General features: G+C 39.6%; 1 protein-coding gene across 4 annotated transcripts in view; it reads left to right on the forward strand.

Annotated features, from left to right (window-relative positions):
• The window catches only part of EPG5 (ectopic P-granules 5 autophagy tethering factor), a 125,244-nt gene that overhangs the window by 73,142 nt on the left and 31,406 nt on the right, over window positions 1–20,696 (forward strand). For all 4 annotated transcript variants that reach the window (XM_082852686.1, XM_082852689.1, XM_082852688.1 and 1 more), the window contains exons 27-30: window positions 684–846; window positions 8,893–9,035; window positions 10,446–10,602; window positions 20,015–20,209. In XM_082852686.1, the coding sequence (XP_082708812.1) occupies window positions 684–846; window positions 8,893–9,035; window positions 10,446–10,602; window positions 20,015–20,209 (658 nt within the window). The remainder of the gene's footprint in view (window positions 1–683; window positions 847–8,892; window positions 9,036–10,445; window positions 10,603–20,014; window positions 20,210–20,696) is intronic.

A 20,696-nucleotide genomic window follows, 5' to 3' on the forward strand; every position in this document is an offset into this window, starting at 1 on the left:
ATACAGAATGATCAACTGTATAAGGTTTTGATTGTACCTTGTGATCCTGTGAGGAGGAGTGCGTGTAGAGTCTGTTTTATTTATAAAGTGAAAGAGTTTATCTTTGCAAAGCCCATGGGAATCAATCTCTTATTGGCCCTTTATCCCTTGGTTGTCTTTGGTTTAGTCATGTATCGTATGTGTGTTGTTTGCACATGCAACACACAGGCCTCCTGCACATCACTGTAATAATCAATACAGTTAAAACAGTGTTGACACCCATGTAAACAACTAGCTTTTCATGTCTTCCACATCTCAGGTTGAGTTGCTAATATCTAAGAAGTCACTGATACTTACAAATAAGGTACCCCTTTAGGATGATTAAATCAGGATGGAATTCTCATTTGTTCTTCTGCATTTAAGGGTTCATTTAAAAAAACGTTGATCTAACACAGATTCTAAATGGAGCTTTGTTTCTGGCTAAAAACTTGTCTTACTTTTCCTTCCTTTTTTAACTTTCTGACTGCCAGGGAGAGGGTTTGGGTGAGTCTTGGCACACACACCTTTGGTTTTTTGTTACTATGGAATTCTTGTGCCTTATCGTTCTCTAACGCAGGCTGGGGGTGACTGGAAGCCTTTATCACTTATCATAAAATCTTTCCTAAGACTTTTTTTTTTTCTAACCTACCGATGATGTTTTTCAGAACTGCAGCTCTTCGGGAATCTCAGCAGGTTGTGCTGGACAGTGAGCTGTTGGACACAATGCCCAAGCAGTATGTTAATCGAGAAGAACAGACCACACTGCATTTGGAGTGTAGAGGCAGTAGTGGCAAGAAGTGCCAAGGAGCTGGAGTTGTAACAGTTCAGGTAAGATTAAGATTAAGTGTCTTCATAATTCAGAGAGTTTCGTTTGAGTCCCTAATATTGGCATATCATTGAGAAAGACTGAAAGAAGTATTTAGTACGTCATCCATGTCCCAAAACATTTAATAGTTCTGGGGAGAGTGAAGATACATACAAAGCTAATCACTTATTTCCGTTAAGTGCTGATGAGTCTTATAAGACAGATAGTCAGATAGAAATGAAAAGAAAAGGGGAATAATTGAGATGATTCTTGGAGAGAGGGGCTCAAACTAGTGTTAAAAGATTTTGGTGATGATACTTTGGATTCAGTTAGAAGGAATGTGGGAATGGGGTCACCATGACTTCACCTAGGGGTCAGTGGCTCAATCGATCTGTTTCAGTTGTTTTTTTTGGGGGGGGGGCAGTGATTCATGTTGGAAAGGTTAGAACTCACATTGGAAGAGATCATCATGTGGGGGCTCTGGCTGAATGCTGTGGGTAGTGAGGAGCCACTGAAGACAAAGGTGGGAGGCACGTGTGAAAAGCAGATCAGTTGGGTGGAGCTTGCCAACAGGCCAAAGTTGGGTCTATGACATCGTAAGGACTTCAGAATGGAAGGTTAGCCTTAGCCAGTATGTCATAGCCCTCACTTTATGCCAGGTAGAGTCTAAACACTTTACAGAACTTGTCTTATCCTCACCACAATACTATAAGGTGGGTATCTTTATTGTCTGTATTTTCCAGATGAAGAAATAGAGCATAGAGAGGTTAAGTTACATATCCGAGGTGACGCTGCCAGTGAGTGGCAAAACCAGGAAGGCCCAGGCATTCCAGCTGCAGAGTGCATGCTCCTTAGTCACTGCATGGTATCTTTCTGCAAGTGAATTCAGTATTCCGTGAGCTGGGAAAGAAATGGTTGGAGACAGGCGCTACCTGTTCCTTGACTAACTTGCACAAAAATAGCTTCTCTTTTTGTTAGCTTTTACAAATTGGGGTATTTATCTTACTGACTCTTGGTTGTCTTTCAAAAATTTCCCTTCTTTTTGTGCCAGTCCAAATTTTAACACTTCTAATGTATTTTCATCAGTCTTTTCTAGGAGACTGTTTTCTTAAAATGTCTTCTTTGAAATAATTTTTTATACTCATATTTTTTATTACATTCAAATTTCATTTCTAATTTTTTTCAGCATAGTTGTATGCGTCTATTAAGAAATTTGGCCTGGAATGTGAGATGCCTAAATACTGAGATAATATCTTTGGCCGGGTACCTTATGAAGTTAATTTTCTTTTGGTGTGTTTTTATTCCCCCAGTTGCTAATGCTTTAGCAAGACTAAGGTAGAGGTATTTAAGAAGGATCACTTGCTAAAATAATAAAACAGGAAGAAAAGTTTGCCACCTGAGGGTGGAGTTTGAGTTGTGGGAAAAAGGCTGAAAATGTATCTAGTTATAATAAAAAAGGGACATTTTATTACCAATCTGTGTTTTTACAAATATGGTATTTTTCCATATTTTGAAATTACATATCTTTGTCAGGCTGTTAATTCTATATAGAGAAGGGAATTCTCCTAAAATGCATTTTTTAAGTGACTACTGAGATAAGTACAAAGAAATGTCTTTCCAATTCTGGCTAATAGCTTACTGTTTGAAGAGTTGTAAATATTTGCTGTCCCAGCCAAAGAACAGGTCTAATTGCTTGACCTCCTATTAAATTGCAGGGTCTTGCGGTGGAAAATACCACTAGGCAGACCTGGGAGCTTTAACTCTAAGCCTACCAGTGACCTGTCTTTTTTCCTTTTCAGAAAAAGGGATCATAGTCTTGATTTATCTGAACCCTTGAATTCAAATTTCTTTTATAACCTTTAGTTCGTTAATTCTGAAATAAAAAGGTACACCTTTTCTAAAATACCTTCAAAATAATTTTGATTATTATTTTGAGGAGGGAGATCAGAAAGAAGATGATCTATGATAGGGATTAAAATGAATATGCCTTAGATTTTGCTTTTACAGACAACACAAAAAATACTTTTCAAAAGAAAAATTGGTAGATGTTAAGATTGCTTGAAGAAAGAAGTAAAATAACAAGAAAGGACACACAGCAAAAAAAGAGATTTTATAGAAGCTTAAAGAATTTGAAAAATAGCTTTGTTTTGTGGCCATAACCTCATTAGAAATATCCAAGTTTTCTTAAAGCACATTTTAATTTTCTGCTGGCCTTATTTGTTGCCCAGTGCCCTGACTTTCAGTTTAGGAAGTCCCGTCATTTGGAAAATCCAGAAGCTTGGGAACTCCCACTGATGGCTCCTAGAAGTATCAGTATCAACAGTACTACTCCAGCCATTATTTTGCCTAATGATGCAGATGTGCCAGGGGAATTAAAAATGTAAAGACGGCAAGCAACTTTCGTAGTCTGAGACTTAACTAGGATTTCTTTGGAAAATTATACAGTAATTGCGAATTCCAGCTGTCCTGGGCAGTATTTACTGGTTGATAACTTCTAGGAACCGAAGATAAAATTTTTTTTTGCTACTCACTAATGGCTAAGAGCAAAGTGGAGGAAAGTTAAAACTCTAGCTGCCATGAAGCTTGGGCTTATCTAAGCAAGTCAGTTAGGTTTGCTCTGATTTATTTATTTATTTATTTTGCGGTACGCGGGCGTCTCACTGTTGTGGCCTCTCCTGTTGCGGAGCACAGGCTCCGGACGCGCAGGCTCAGCGGCCATGGCTCACGGGCCTAGCCGCTCCGCGGCATGTGGGATCTTCCCAGACCGGGGCACGAACCCGTGTCCCCTGCATCGTCAGGCGGACTCTCAACCACTGCACCACCAGGGAAGCCCCTGCTCTGATTTTTTGTTAAAGATTGTACTTGAGTCTAATGCTGTCCATTACACAAATGGATGACTTTAGTTTGTAGGAAGAGAGGTGTTTGTCAGGGGTAGGGAAGGTGAGTTCTGAGTGTTTATGGCTCATCAAGAAACTGTCACTGGGAGATAGTGTTCCTGAAGAAGGTAGATTGTGTTATTCTTACAATGTAAAACTATAGCCCCTCTATATACGGGTGTCCAGTGACCACCTCATGGTTGTGATTAGTAGTGTTGATCCTGTTTGACATCATTCTATCATCTGGTGATGCTGGACATCATGAGGCCTCGTCCAGATTCCTCAGATCTCCAGCCACTTCTCAGTTTCCTCCAGGGTTCCTCAACGCTTGGATTGCTGGTTGTGCTTGGTTCTACTCCTGATTCCCTTCTTCACTGTGATGCCAGCTGCTTTTGCCTTTTGTCTGTGCTGGAGTTCTTAATCTGGGGTTTGTGAAGGGTCTGTAGTGGGCCAGAGAAGACCCTGAAAGTGTATAGAAATTTTTTTTTCCTGGAGAGTTCATAGATTCAGTCGATCCTCAACAGTCCATGACCCCGGAAGGGTCAGTCCATATGTTGATGACTCCTGTTCTGTTTGTCTAGTCTAGAATTCTCTCTTGAGTTCCAGGTCTAGACTTCTTGCTTACTTAACATTCTATGAATGTCCCATAGATACCTCAAACTCCGTAGGTCCTAAACTAATCTCATCTTTACCTGTCAAACCTGTTTTTTCTGTAATTCCACTTACCTGGACTCCCAAGATGGAGACCGAGGCATCAGTATCCACATTCTCCCCCCACCCCCCCATATTTCCTATCTAGTCGCTTTCCAAGTCATACTCGTTCTGCCTTTGAAATGCCTTTAAATGTATGCCTTTCTCTGTTTGTATTGCCATTGCCCTATGGTCGGCCCACATCACTTCTCCCCTGAACTAATACAGCAGCCTTCCTGTCCATAGTCTTTCTATCTAGTTCATTTTCCACCATTCATCTTTTTAAATACAAATCTGATCACATTTCCGGGCTAAAAACCCACGTTGGTTCTCTAGTGTCTAAAAGGAGTATGTCTTTTTGGACCCTCCATAATCTGTTCTTAATCTTTCTCTAGCAACATCATTTACCCTCTCTCCCACTCCCCAAACCTTCTATTTACTAGCAATTTAGACCTTTTCTGTTCTGCAAACATGACATGCCTTTGTTCTTAGCATATGCTGTTATTTGTTCTCCCCCACTCATTTCTGAGCTTCTGCTCATCCCTTCATTCCTTGGTTCAGGCAGCATCTTTTCTTGAGGTCTTTCTTGACTCCTCTAGTCAAACTGAGATATTCCCTCCTCTTATCGCAGCTTGAGCATAAATGCTGTTGTAGTTACCTGCTGTTTTTCCTACCAGACTGTAACCTCTTTGGGAATAGAGCTCCTGTCCTTATTCATCTGTATTACCAGCAGCACCTAGAATGGCTCTTGGCACATGATAGGTACCCTTTAACACCCCTGAATCAGTCATTGAGAGCCACAAGCACACCACTTGTTAGACTGCATTACAGCTTGTTTTGTGTTATGATTACTTCTGTGGGCTTTAACAGATTTTGAGTTACCTGAGGGCCAGGATCTTGTCTTTTTCATGTTTATGTTGTCAGTGCTTCACACAGTCAGTGTCACAAAATGGATGTGTTTGAAGGAATGAACGATGGTTACATACTCTTCATAATAATCTCCCTGAAGATATTCTCTGGCTGTGGAAGACATGGAAGTTGGAACTTTTTCCTACTAGAAATTGGCAGTCATTTTTGATCCTGCTTACCTTTGGCCAATTCAATGCTTAATTGGCCAGTTTACTGCTTTCCATACAAAATCCTGACTTAAATACCACACACTGCTCCACTTACCTTTTTACTCTAATACAAGTGTCTCCTGGGCATTCGATCTTGGAAAGCGGTAAGGCCGGTCATACTTCAGTGCACTACCTTATTTCTCAGCCCTGTTCAGAGTATTTCTTATCCCTTGCTTGGGCACTGGAATGTGAATTCCAGGTAATCTGCTAGGGGCTTTGCTTACGTTTTTCACTTAGCTTCACAGAATGAGGAAGAGAAAGCAGGTTCAGAGAGACTCAGAGACTTGTCAAACTCACACAGCTATTACGTGGCTCAGTTGGAAGTCAAGCCCGCATCTATTTAAATTCAAGAGTTGTGCTTTTCCATTCAATATTGGGAAATGGCCAGGCCATTTGCTTTGGCTCTTTCAGCTCTGATTTTTGAAAACTAGCTGATCATGACAGTCAAATCTCATTTGAATTAACATGTGTACCCCTTTCTTTCTGAGTTAGTGTGGTAGGAGTGCTTCTTTTTCAGTGATTAGAGAATTCCTGGATTGGATGAATTTTTAAAATCAACTTCATGGAAAATAATTTTATATTTCAAGTGTGAATTTTAAGTTCTAAAATTAAAACATGTTAAGCGTATTTTAAATATAAATTTCAATGGCTCTTTTGTAAAGATTTCAAATTATATCATGAAAATATCTTATTGCTTAGTAGAATTTTTCTGTGAGGGAAAGCCCTGGAAATTTCCAGCCATCTGCAAATGTTTGAACTATGTATAGGCTTGTTTGGGATATACAAAAGCCAAAGATATTTTCTGGGAAGTGAGACGTGCCTCTTCTGTGGTCGCCTCTCCTAACAGAAACCTCTAATAATTTGGTGATATTCCCTGAGGATATGGGGTGATTTATAATAGGGTTCCTTTTGTTGTTCTTTGGTATTGTGGGGCATGTTTGCTGGACCCAGGACTGATTTATTATCATGTGAAAAATTGCTCATTCCTAGAAATGAAAGATGGAAAAGACCCCTGAGGGCCTCACATTATTTTAACAGCTTACTGAAGCACATGCTTTGTGCAACTTTTGTATTTCTTTGTCTACTTATAGTGACTCAAGGGGACGGGCTTCCAGCATGCTGCTTTGTTCTATTGTCTACAGCTTCTTGTAATTATGAGCCGGTAGTCATTCAATCTCTCTCACCTCCCCTCTAGTAAGAAAAGAAAACTTTTAACAGTGGTAGGAAACAAAAATAAGTAGACTAGGAAATTATGATAATTTTGAGTTTTTTTGTGAGAAAGTTTAAACTTTCCTAAACTAGTTGATTTTCTTTTATTCTTCAGCATCAGTAGTTTCTACAACATGGGGTAGCAGTTTTAAAGTTCAAGTTACAAAGTGATTTTAGTCTTGTCTCTCTGCGTTTCCCAGTCAAGTGAGCCTCTCTTTTTTATTACCCATTGTCTTTCCACTTCCCTTCATTCTTACTGTCTTCCTTCCTCCTCTCAGATTCTTTCTTTTCCTCTCTTTGATGCTTTCTCTCCAGGTCAGCCAAGGGCTGTGACTCTCAAAGACCCAGTTTAACTGTACTTGGTGACATATTGGGCAAAAAAGCTGACTGCACATACTCCTGATCACATTTTGGGCTATTAAACATTGGCCTGTTATTTGAAAGATTTGAAATAAAATATTTGTATTGATTCATTATGTGGTTTAATGGAAGTAATTTACTTTTTAAAATCTTTTGTTTCTCCAGTAGTAAAAATTGAAGTAATTGTTAACATTATATGCTCTTGGATATTCACTTTTATGCCATTTTTTAAAAAAATTAAATAATACTTTATTGTGAAAAAATGCTAAGCATCTTTTATGCCTTTTGATTCATAGTAACAGCCTATTTTTTCTGTAAAACAAATTTTATAAAGATTTTTAACACAACATTGGTGAGTTTTGTTGAAGAAACTTATTATCATGATCATAAAAGTAGGGGCTCAACATGCCATCTATCATAGTTGTGCTGCACTGGGCTGCTGTGTAAAGCAAAACAAGCAGGACCATTGCCCTTCATGAGCTTTTGATCTGGAATTTACGAAAATAATTCTGGCAGAGATATAAGGGATTCATTGAGCAAGTTTGTGAATTAAGTAATTACATTATTTATAAACAAAGGATACCTGTAATCACTGCAGTGGTGGCTGAGGCCCGGGTTTGGACAGGCGCATATAAAGGAAAATGTAGACTCTACTGCTCACCCAAGTGATTGGGGAAGACTATGTGAAGAGAATGTAGGATTTAACATTCCTGCTTTCTAAATGGTCTGGTCTCTTCAGCATTTCCTGCCATGCCTGCAAGATAAGTCCAAATTCCCTAACCTGCATTAAAGGTATCTCTAAGACAGGCCCCTCTGCTCCCCAGTCTGATTGCACTGCCCTCTTCAGCCCTGACCCCCTACTTGGTTGAGCTCCTCTTGGCTGTCCCTCTGTCCTGTCTCCCACAACTGCTACATTGTGTTGCAACCTGGGCCTAGGATGTTCTCTGTATCTGTCCACAGGCAAAAAAGGACATTAAAAATGTACATACAAAGCAGTTATCATATAGGTCACCATCAATTAATTAGAGAAAGGAATATTAACAACTCCCTTAAATAGGAAAGACATAATCTTAAATAAAGTATAGTTTTAAAAAAATTGAAATAAATTTAGTTTTTTTCTTTTAAAGCTCAATAAATTCTTCTTATGTTTCACATCTTTATTGAGAACCAATACAAATTTTATCGAAGACCGGCTTTTAGGAACCACTGAATTAGTCAGTTGTGCTTTCCTAGGCACGCAACTGGTGTGGGCACTCCTTGTATTTTATCTTATTTTAGGTGTTTCTTTTATAAGTATATATCTTTTCTTCCTTTCAAAATGGCAGTTGTTTTATTAAAAGATTTGTGTCATCCTGTTTTTATGTTTGGTGCAGATGAAACGTGCAGCCACAGTGTCTTGAGTCAAATTATATGTGCTTCTGGATTGGGAGAACAGAGAGGGGTTATGGTTATGGGGAGGGATGGCCAACAGAGGGGGGCTTGATATACTTCAAGAGAAGCCCCAGTGGTGGAAGACACTGAGTTTATTTTTGATCAGAATTGGAGCATTGAAGCATGAGTGATGTAGAACATAGCCTACAAAAGGATCTGAACCAGCAATGAACAAGTTTGATTCTTCATGAAAAGCCTGAGATTCTCGTATAGGTTTTTGACGGTTTTTTCCCCATCCTTCTCAGGTTCAGCTGAGAGTTTTGAGTTACAATATTAGTTGTAATAATATTCTCTTTATCGAATACCCAGGATATTTTTAATAAAATATCTGCTCTAGAAAGCTGTAGGGGCAAATAAGTCTGTTGACCACTTTAACTTTTGTTAGTTTGAAGGTTTGCATAAGAATGAAGCAATAAGCCAACAGCTTCATGTTTTGCGAAAAGAAGTGAAGCAGTTGCAAGCAGAAGCTGCTAAACCACCATCACTTAATATTGTGGAAGCCGCTGTGCATGCCGAAAACTTGATTACGTAAGTTTTGAGGGCATTATAATTTAAAATACTATTTGTTATTACTGACAGTAATCATACATGCTGCTATACCCACCAGTCACCCACTAATTAGTACAGGGATCAGCAGCCTTTGGGCCAAATCTGACCTGCCATCTTTTTTTTTTTTTTTTTTTTTTGCGGTACGTGGGCCTCTCACCGTTGTGGCCTCTCCCATTGCGGAGCACAGGCTCCGGACACGCAGGCTCAGCGGCCATGGCTCACGGGCCCAGCCGCTCCACAGCATGTGGGATCCTCCCGGACCGGGGCACGAACCCACATCCCCTGCATTGGCAGGCGGACTCCCAACCACTGCGCCACCAGGGAAGCCCTGCCATCTATTTTTATAAGGAAAGTTTTATTGTGACATAGCCATGCCCATTTATTTACTTAATGTGTATGGCTTTTATGCTACAATGGCAGAATTGAGTGTAGTGACAATTTATAGCCCATAAAGCATAAAATATTTATTATCTGGCCCTTTGTGGAATAATTTTGCTGACCCTTGAATTAGGAGGTGATACATTACATTAGAATTCAGTCACGGAGAGATGTAGTGCTTAAGTTTTATATTAAAGTCACATTTACCCAGGAAGTCATCATTGTCCATTCAGATTATTGAGCAAAGTAGGCAGTGGAACTGCTCAGGGGAACTAGGGCTCTCAGGTGTAGTTGCCAACCTGCATTTGACCATTGTGGTTTCTCTTAGAGCTCTCCTTTTTCTTCCCAAAGCCACCAGGACATTACCTGGGAAAGGGGAGGTTGACTCTGCCTTTTACTGCAGAGGTGACTGCACGTTCTAGTACCAGCAGCTAATCCCCCAGTAGATTAGGATGGTAGTGTGGACAGGGGAATTGAGACCTTTTGTGGGTTGGATTGGGGCTGGGGGTCTGGAAAGGAGGAGGAGATAAGGTGAACAAGAGGTTGATGTTTCTTTTACTAGGAAAGAAACTCAAAACAGAGTGAGAATTAGAAGAGATATCTTTTATTCTAGGATCTTATTCTATACAAAAATCTTTTTCTTCAACCTAAGTCAGTATTTTGGATATTAAAATTTAGGGAAATCAAGGTTCTTGTGTTTAAAAATATGTATTTATATTATAATACATGAAATTGAGTAATAAATTATGAATTACATACAATTATGAAAATATTTAATGTTAATAAAGGCTGAATTTTTTCCCCCCAGGAGGACATAAAATCACTTCTGTGTATTGAAAAGTTATTGGGTCAAGTTAGAAGCTGTCCCGTGAAATATTTCTAAAGTGGCATTCATATGGGGCTCTGAGGACTCTTAAGAATACTGCCTGAGAAATGTAGAGTATCAGGGAAACACTGTGGGTCTGGATTCTCTTACTGTAGACCAATTCTCTTACTTACATTTTCCCACAGGGCCTTAGTGAATGCCTACCAGTCACACCCGACCCCTGGGGTTCAGAAGGTTGGCATCAGCCTCTTCTTTACTGTTGTGGATTATGTCAGCGATGAGACCCAGCGTCATCCTCCCACAAGGCAGTTCTTTACTTCATGCATTGAGATCTTGGGACAGGTAAGGTTATCCTGTGTTTTTAGCCTTATTTACATATGATGAGTCCCTACAGTGTCCTCATTAGATATAGGCATGGTTGACTCCAAACTTATATTATAGGTTCAGAGTCTTACCTAAGTCAGGAGCCCCTTTGAATTGTTGACTTCTCAAGATGTCGTTAGAATTGTTGGTATGGAATTCTGCTTTTCATACAAGAGATATTAAATTATTAATATATGTAAGTCTCTGGGGAGACATCTATCTTATGCTGTTTCTGGTAACAGTGGTATTACCAAAGTTCTTTATTGTTTATAAAATTCTTTTTGATTCATTATTTTATTTCACCCTCACAGTGACTCTGTGTGATTGATAGCATTCCCATCTTAAAGATGAGAAAACTGGTCTCTAAAAGATTAAGTGACTTGCCTAAGGAGTACAGCTGGTGAGTGCTGGAGCTGAGAGTGACCCCAGGTCTTCTGACTTAACATTCCGTGCTTGCTCCCCCTGTCCATTGCTGCCTCCCAGTTGCTAGTCACCATTTATTTACTTATTTGACTTACTGTTAAATATATGGATATTTAACAAGGGCAAGGGCATTGTATCCATGCAGATTATGAAGTGTGTCATAAAAGCAAGAAATGCCACTTGCTGAAAAACATATAAATACTAATTAATCATGTACTCTCACCCAAATTCAATTAAATAAGTACCTATTTATTGGATACTTTTAGGGAGGTGATACTGAGCAGATATTAAAATAGATGTTTTAGAATAGATTTTTGCCTGATTATAAAATTGTTGAGTGCTTATTGTAAGCAATACTGACAACATAAAAAGTATAAAGAGGGGGCGGAGTCAAGATGGTGTTCTAGGAGGATGTGGAATTTGCGTCTCCTTACAACTAGGGCACCTACCAGGCACCAGAGAGGGACCATGGACACCTAAGGGGACGGGAGGAAGCCCCAGTGACTGGGTAGGACATGGGACGTGGGGGGAGTGCAGGGGGAGGAGAAGTGGAGGTGGGACGGGAGTGGTGTCCCTGAGGGGTGGCTGGGGGAGGGGAAAGGGGGGAATTGGGGAATGATTGGGAGGGCAGAGGATCTAAAGGGAGCGTGGCCAGGTTTCCCCTGCCCACTTAGGTCCCCAGGAACCTGCTGAGATCCCGGGCCTGATCTTCTGCTCACCTAGGCCCCCTTCAGCCACGCGGGTCCTGAGGGAGTGAGAGGGAGGGAAGGGGGAGCAAAAGTAAAGGCCAGACCTCCGGGACTGGCATCCCTGAGGGGTGACTGGGGGAGGGGAGGAGTTCCTACACCCAGTGGGACCCACCCACGGTTAGGGGTCCAGTGGCGATGGGGGCCACCCTGGGGGAGATGTGGGGGAGGAGCATGAAGGAATGGAAGGGAACGGGGCCAGCGCTTTCCCTGTCCACTTAGGCACCGGGAAGCCTGTTGGGCTCCCGGGCCTAATCCTCTTGCCCTCAGAGCCTCCCTCCTGCTGTGCAGAGCCCAAGCCCCGCCCCTACACCTTCACCCAGGGCCCCACCTCTACACTAGGAGAAACACTTCAATGCTCTGGGCCTAAACTCCACCCACACACCCTCACCCAAGGCCCCACCTACAAACCCCAGAACTCCACACTCCACAGGCCCTCCTTTTCACGTGCTGCCTCTCCCCTTCTGCGCAGGTCCTGAGCAGAGGCCCCGCCCCACGCTTGAATGTCGCCCCACCTAGGCCCCACCCCCAAGGCCTTTTCTGGCTGCATGGATCCTGAGCCTAGGCCCCGCCCCATGCTCAAACGACACGTCCCACCTGCCTAGGTCCCGCCCCACCCTAAACCCCACCCCTGCCTAAATTCCACCCCGCCTAAACTCTGCCCCCATAGCCAAGGCTTTTTTTTTTTTTTTTTCCTTTTTTCCTCTTTTAGATTGGGGTTCTGTTGATTCTTTTATATTCTTATTTTTCCTAATAAATCTTTCATTTTTCTATTTTTCTTTTATTCTTTATACTTTGTTATTCTCTCCTTTGGCTTATTTCCCCCCTGCCCCCTGCCCCCGCCCTTCTTTTTTATTTTAGTTTTTTTTCCTTCTTTCTTCTGTTGTGGTTTTATTTTACCTTGTTGCAGTTGTTTCAGTTATAGTTTTATTTTTCCTAATATAATTTTTGTCTTTCTAATTCTGTTTTGTTTTTGATTCTTTGATATTGTACTGCTCCTATTTTTCTTTTTTACTGCTCCACGAAGCTTGTGGGATCTTGGTTCCCAGGCTGGAGGTCAGGCCCAAGCTCCTGTGGTGGGAGCTCCAAGTCCAAACCACTGGACTAACAGAGAACCTCAGACCTCAGGGAATATCAGTCGGGGTGAGGCCTCATGGAGGTCCTCATCTCAGCACTAAGACCCAGCTCTATCCAACTGCCTGCAAACTCCAGTACTGGACGTCTCAGGCCAAACAACCAATAAGACAGGAATACAGCACCACCCATAAAAAAAAAAAAAAAAGAAACAACAAATAAATATGTTACAGATGAAGGAGCAGGGTAAAAAGCTACAAGACCAAATAAATGAAGATGAAATAGGTAACCTACCTGAAAAAGAATTCAGAGTAATGATAGTAAAGGTGATCCAAAATCTTGGAAACAGAATGGAGAAAATATAAGAAACATTTAACAAGGACCTAGAAGAACTAAAGAGCAAACAATCAATGATGAACAACACAATTACTGAAGTTAAAAATACTCTAGAAGGAATCAATAACAGAATAACTGAGGCAGACGAACAGATAAGTGAGCTGGAAGATAAAATGGTGGAAATAACTGCCAGGGAACAGAATAAAGAAAAAAGAATGAAAAGAGTTGAGGACGGTCTCAGAGACCTCTGGGACAGCATCAAACGCACCAACATTCGAATTATAGGGGTCCCAGAAGAAGAAGAGAAAAAGAAAGGGTCTGAGAAAATATTTGACGAGATTATAGTTGAAAATTTCCCTAACATGGGAAAGGAAATAGTCAGTGAAGTCCAGGAAGCACAGAGTCCCATACAGGATAAACCCAAAGAGAAACACACCAAGACACATATTAATCAAGCTATCAAAAATTAAATACAAAGAAAAAATATTAAAAGCAGCAAGGGAAGAGCAACAAATAACATACAAGGGAATCCCCATAAGGTTAACAGCAGATCTTTCAGCAGAAACTCTGCAAGCAAGAAGGGAGTGGCAGGACATATTTAAAGTGATGAAAGGGAAAAACCTACAACCAAGATTACTCCACCCAGCAAGGATCTCATTCAGATTTGATGGAGAAATTAAAACCTTTACAGATAAGCAAAAGCTAAGAGAATTCAGCACCACCAAACCAGCTTTACAACAAATGCTAAAGGAACTTCTCTAGGCAAGAAACACAAGAGAAAGAAAAGACCTACAAAAACAAACCCAGAACAATTAAGAAAATGGTAATAGGAACATACGTATTGCTAATTACCTTAAATGTAAGTGGATTAAATGCTCCAACCAAAAGACACAGACTGTATGAATGGATACAAAAGCAAGACCTGTACATATGCTGTCTACAAGAGACCCACTTCAGACCTAGGGACACATACAGACTGAAAGTGAGGGGATGGAAAAAGATATTCCATGCATATGGAAATCAAAAGAAAGCTGAGTAGCAATTCTCATATCAGGCCAAACAGACTTTAAAATAAAGGCTATTACAAGAGACAAAGAAGGACATTACATAATGATCAAGGGATCAATTCAAGAAGAAGATATAACAATTGTAAATAGTTATGCACCCAACATAGTAGCACCTCAATACATAAAGCAAATGCTAACAGCCATAAGAGGGGAAATCAACAGTAACACAATCATAGTAGGGGACTTTAACACCCAACTTTCAGCAATGGACAGATCATCCAAAATGAAAGTAAATAAGGAAACACAAGCTTGAAATGACACATTAAAGAAGATGGACTTAATTGATATTTATAGGACATTCCATCCAAAAACAAAAGAATACACTTTCTTCTCAAGTACTCATGGAACGTTCTCCAGGATAGACCATATCTTGGGTCACAAATGAAGCCTTGGTAAATTTAATAAAATTGAAATCGTATCAGGTATCTTTTCTGACCACAATGCTCTGAGACTAGATATCAATTACAGGAAAAAAACTGTAAAAAATACAAACACAGGGAGGCTATACAATATGCTACTAAATAACCAAGCGATCACTGAAGAAATCAAAGAGGAAATCAAAAATTACCCAGAGACAAATGACAACGAAAACACGACGACCTAAAACCAATGGGATGCAGCAAAAGCAGTTCTAAGAGGGAAGTTTATAGCAATACAGTGGTACCTTGAGACACAAGAAAAATCTCAAACAACCTAACCTTACACCTAAAGCAATCAGAGAAAGAAGAACCAAAAAAACCCAAAGTTAGCAGAAGGAAAGAAATCATAAAGATCAGATCAGAAATACATGAAAAGCAAATGAAGGAAACAATAGCAAAGATCAATAAAACTAAAAGCTGTTTCTTTGAGAAGATTAACAAAATTGATAAACCATTAGCCAGACTCATCAAGAAAAAAGGGAGAAGACTCAAATCAGTAGAATTAGAAATGAAAAAGGAGAAGTAACAACTGACACTGCAGAAATACAAAGGATCATGAGAGATTACTACAAGCAACTATCTGCCAATAAAATGGACAACCTGGAAGAAATGGACAAATTCTTAGAAAAGCACAACCTTCTGCGACTGAACCAGGAAGAAATAGAAAATATAAACAGACCAATCACAAGCACTGAAATTGAAACTGTGATTAAAGATCTTCCAACAAACAAAAGTCCAGGACCAGATGGCTTCACAGACAAATTCTATCAAACATTTAGAGAAGATCTAACACCTATCCTTCTCAAACTCTTCCAAAATATAGCAGAAGGAGGAACACTCCCAAACTCATTCTATGAGGCCACCATCACCCTGATACCAAAACCAGACAAAGATGTCGCATAAAAGGAAAACTGCAGGGGCTTCCCTGGTGGCGCAGTGGTTGAGAGTCCGCCTGCTGACGCAGGGGACGCGGGTTCGTGCCCCGGTCCGAGAGGATCCCACATGCCGCGGAGCAGCTGGGCCCGTGAGCCATGGCCACTGAGCCTGCGCGTCCGGTGCCTGTGCTCCGCAACGGGAGAGGCCGCAACAGTGAGAGGCCCATGTACCACAAAAAAAAAAAAAAAAAAAGGAAAACTGCAGGCCAATATTTCTGAACATAGGTGTAGAAATCCTCAACAAAATATTAGCAAACAGAATTCAACAGCACATTAAAAGGATCATACACCATGATCAAGGGGAGTTTATCCCAGTAATGCAAGGATTCTTCAATATATGCAAATCAATCAATGTGATACACCATATTAACAAATTGAAGGATAAAAACCATATAATAATCTCAATAGATGCAGGAAAAGCTTTTGACAAAATTCAACACCGATTTATGGTAAAAAACTCTTCAGAAAGTAGGCATAGAGGGAACCTAGCTCAACATAATAAAGACCATATAGGACAAACCCACAGCCAACTTTTTTTTTTTTTTTTTTTGTGGTATGCGGGCCTCTCACTGCTGCGGCCTCTCCCGCTGCAGAGCACAGGCTCCGGATGCGCAGGCTCAGTGGCCATGACTCACGGGCCCAGCTGCTCCGCGGCATGTGGGATCCTCCCGGACTGGGGCACGAACCCACGTCCCCTGCATCAGCAGGCGGTCTCTCAACCACTGCGCCACCAGGGAAGCCCCAACATCGTTCTTAATGGTGAAAAACTGAAACCATTTCCTCTAAGATCAAGAACAAGACAAGGTTGCCCACTCTCACCATTATTATTCAACATAGTTTGGGAAGTGTTAGCCACAGCAATCAGAGAAGAAAAATAAATAAAAGAATCCAAATCAGAAAAGAAGTAAAGGTGTCACTGTTTGCAGATGACATGATACTTATACATAGAGAATCCTGAAGATGCTACCAGAAAACTGCTAGAGCTAATCAATGAATTTGGTAGAGTAACAGGATACAAAATTAATGCACAGAAATCTCTTTGATTCCTATACACTGATGATGAAAAATCTGAAAGAGAAATTATGGAAACACTCCCATTTACCATTGCAACAAAAAGAATAAAATACCTAGGAATAAACCAAGCTAAGGAGACAAAAGACCTTTATGCAGAGAACTATAAGACACTGACGAAAGAAACTAAAGATGATACAAACAGATGGAGAGATATACTATGTTCTTGAATTAGAAGAATCAACATTGTGAAAATGACTGTACTACCCAAAGCAATCTGCAGATTCAGTGCATTCCCTATCAAACTACCAATGGCATTTTTCACTGAACTACAACAAAAAATTTCACAATTTGTATGGAAACACAAAAGACCCCGAATAGCCAAAACAATCTTGAGAAAGAAAAATGGAGCTGGAGGAATCAAGCTCCCTGACTTCAGACTATAGTACAAAGCTACACTAATCAAGACAGTATGGTACTGGCACAAAAACAGAAATATAGATCAGTGGAACAGGATAGAAAGCCCAGAGATAAACCCACACACATATGGTCACCTGATTTTTGATAAAGGAGGCAAGAGTATACAATGGAGAAAAGACAGCCTCTTCAATAAGTGGTGTTGGGAAAACAGCTACATGTAGAAGAATGAAATTGGAAAACTTCCTAACACCATACACAAAAATAAACTCAAAATAGATTAAAGACCTAAATGTAAGGCCAAATACTATAAAACTCTTAGAGTAAAACATACGTAGGACACTCTATGACATAAATCACAGCAAGACCCTTTTTGACCCACCTCCTAGAGAAATGGAAATAAAAACAAAAATAAACAAATGGGACCTAATGAAACTTAAAGCTTTTACGCAGCAAAGGAAACCATAAAAACGAAAAGACAACCCTCAGAATGGGAGAAAATATTTGCAAATGAAGCAACTGATGAAGGATTATCTCCAAAATATACATGCAGCTCAATATCAAAAAAACAAACAACCCAATCCAAAAATGGGCAGAAGACCTAAATAGACATTTCTCCAAAGAAGATATACAGATTGCCAACAAACACATGAAAAGATGCTCAACATCACTAATCAGTAGAGAAATGCAAATCAAAACTACAATGAGGTATCACCTCACACCAGTCAGAATGGCCATCATCAAAAAATCTACAAAACAGTAAATGCTGGAGAGGGTGTGGAGAAAAGGGAACCCTCTTGTACTGTTGGTGGGAATGTAAATTGATACAGCCACTATGGAGAACAGTATAGAGGTTCCTTAAAAAACTAAAAAGAGAACTACCATATGACCCAGCAATCCCACTACTGGGCATATACCCTGAGAAAAGCATATTTCAAAAAGAGTCATGTGCCGCAATGTTCATCGCAGCACTATTTACTGTAGCTGGCACATGGAAGCAACCTAAGTGTCCATTGACAGATGAATGGATAAAGAAGCTGTGGCCCATATATACAGTGGAATATTACTCAGCCATAAAAAGAAATGAAATTGAGTCATTTGTAGTGAGGTGGATGGACCTAGAGTCTGTCATACAGAGTAAAGTAAGTCAGAAAGAGAAAAACAAATACCATATGCTAACACATATAGAATCTAAAAAAAAAAAAATGGTTCTGATGAATCTAAGGGCAGACAGGAATAAAGACACAGGCATAGAGAATGGACTTGAGGACACGGGGAGGGGGAATAGTAAGCTGGGACAAAGTGAGAGAGTAGCATTGGCATATATACACTACCAAATGCAAAATAGATAGCTAGTGGGAAGCAGCTTCATAGCACAGGGAGGTCAGCTCTGTGCTTTGCGACCGCCTAGAGGGGTGGGGTAGGGAGGGTGGGAGGGATTTGCAAGAGGGAGGGCATATGGGGGTTTACATATGTATATAGCTGATTCACTTTGTTATATAGCAGAAACTATCACAACACTGTAAAGCAATTACACTTCAATAAAGATGTTAAAAAAAAATATAAAGAAAAATTTCTCACAATCCTCATCTCCTGGAGATATTGGTTACATAGCTAACATTTCATTATAGTTTGTCTTGTGTATCTATGTCTATTAGTTTATGTGTGTATATGTAAAAATACACAGTTAATAACTAGCACATGCTGTTTTATAACCTGCTTTTTTCATTCAAACTCATGTTTTAGACATTATTCTTGATAATAAATACAGACCTATATCATGGTATTTAATATATAGTGTTCCATGGTGTAGATATATTGTAATGTATTGAGCCAGTGCCCTCTGGATGAATATTTATGTAGGTTGGTTGTTTTGCTACAGTAAGCCTGAGCTAAATATTCTTACGTATCTTTGTGAAATTATTGTGCTATTTTTCCTAGAATAATTTCCTAGAAGTATGATTGCTATGTCAAAAGGATTAGCATTTGATGTATATTGTTATACTCTCCTCCTGGGAAGTTTGTACCTATTTACATTATAATAGCAGGGTTTGAGTTTATTATTCTCCATATTAGAACTAACATTAGGAATGATCATTCTTTATAAATCTTGCTAATCTAATACGGGAAGTGGTACTTTGTGATTATTTTAAGTTGTATTTCTTTAAGTACTTGTTCAATTGCCTGACTTTTCAAATGATTATTGGCTGTTTAATAATTTTTGTGTGTGATTTTTCTGGTATTGTCCTTTGCACGTTTTCTGCTGGAGAGTTTCTTGTTTTGAAAGAGCTCCTCAGAGTGCTAACTGGTATCTGGAATGTGGTATAATTTTTCTCCTTTGTCATTTTTCTTTAATTTTATGATGATTTTTGCCTTATTGAAGTAAAAATTTTATATATTCAAATCTATCAGTCTTGTCCTTTATTATTTCTGCCTCTGGTCAAGCTTATCAAAGCTTTCCTGACTCTGAGGTTATTTAAATATTCACTTATATTCTAGTACTTTTAAACATTAGAACCAAGTTACAAGAAGGTGAGGTTATCTTGAGTGTATATTAGTTGTAAAAATTAGCTTTTGAAAAGTATTAAAAGCACATCTCAATAAAATGTGTAACCTAGAAGTTTTTTTTCCTTGACATAATGCAGAATCACTTTGAATACTTAGCAGTCATGGTGGGTACATTGCAAATTTCCAGATTCAGATTATCCCAATATTTTAATCTTTTAAACATTTTCTTTGGTGTGTCCAAATGAAATGAATGGATTATCCAGAATATTTAATATCACTTACATTGGAAGTGACAGGTTTATCGATGTCGATTTTACATTTCTTTTGATTGTTTCTTATTCTTATTTAGAAAAAATTCTATTTGCCTTATGTACTATTTCTTAAAACTTGGGTGCTTAAGTAAAAGTTGGGGAGGGGAGAATATAGTGACATTTTCCCTTTTTAATTCTTTCAAGGTGTTTATAAGTGGCACTAAATCAGAATGCAGAAAAGTCCTTCAGACCATTCTGAAGAACAGAAGGCTCTGCTCTCTCTTGTCACCTTTCTTTACTCCCAATGCTACGCCTGCGGAGTTCATACAGCTGTATGAGAAAGTGGTGAAGTTTCTGAGTGAGGACAACAGTGATATGATTTTCATGCTGCTGACCAAGGTGAGCTGTCATTCAGTCCTGATGTTGTCATTGAAATGTAGATACTGCTGTTGTTTCCCAGCTCCCTTGGAGCTGTGTCTCCAGGTGGACTGGAGACTGACAGGCCGTTTTCTCATTTGATATCATCTTCAAATAGCATCCCAGAGCTGCTGCTTCTGGGGGCGCTGATTCTGTTATATAGGACAGTCTTACTCATGTAGTATAAAAAGGACCAGCTCCCAAACTCTCTTTAAAAACTTCATACAGTTTTGAAATATTCATAGTAATAATTTAGTACATCCTTCTTTTGAATGTATGCCTTAATTGTGTTTGAGAATTGAGTTGTAACATGTCAGAGTCTCTCATATTTAGAATAAGCCCAATCTAAGCAAATTGCCTTTGTTTTATTCCTAATAGAATATTAACTCAGACCAAGGCAATGAATTTACTTAACCAGTTGAGAATTTCAGAGTCTTAGCTATTTTGCCTTCAGTTGTACTTCTCTGAC

The sequence above is a fragment of the Leucopleurus acutus genome, assembly GCF_964270905.1.
Source record: "Leucopleurus acutus genome assembly, chromosome: 13".
Lineage (NCBI taxonomy): Eukaryota > Metazoa > Chordata > Mammalia > Artiodactyla > Delphinidae > Leucopleurus > Leucopleurus acutus.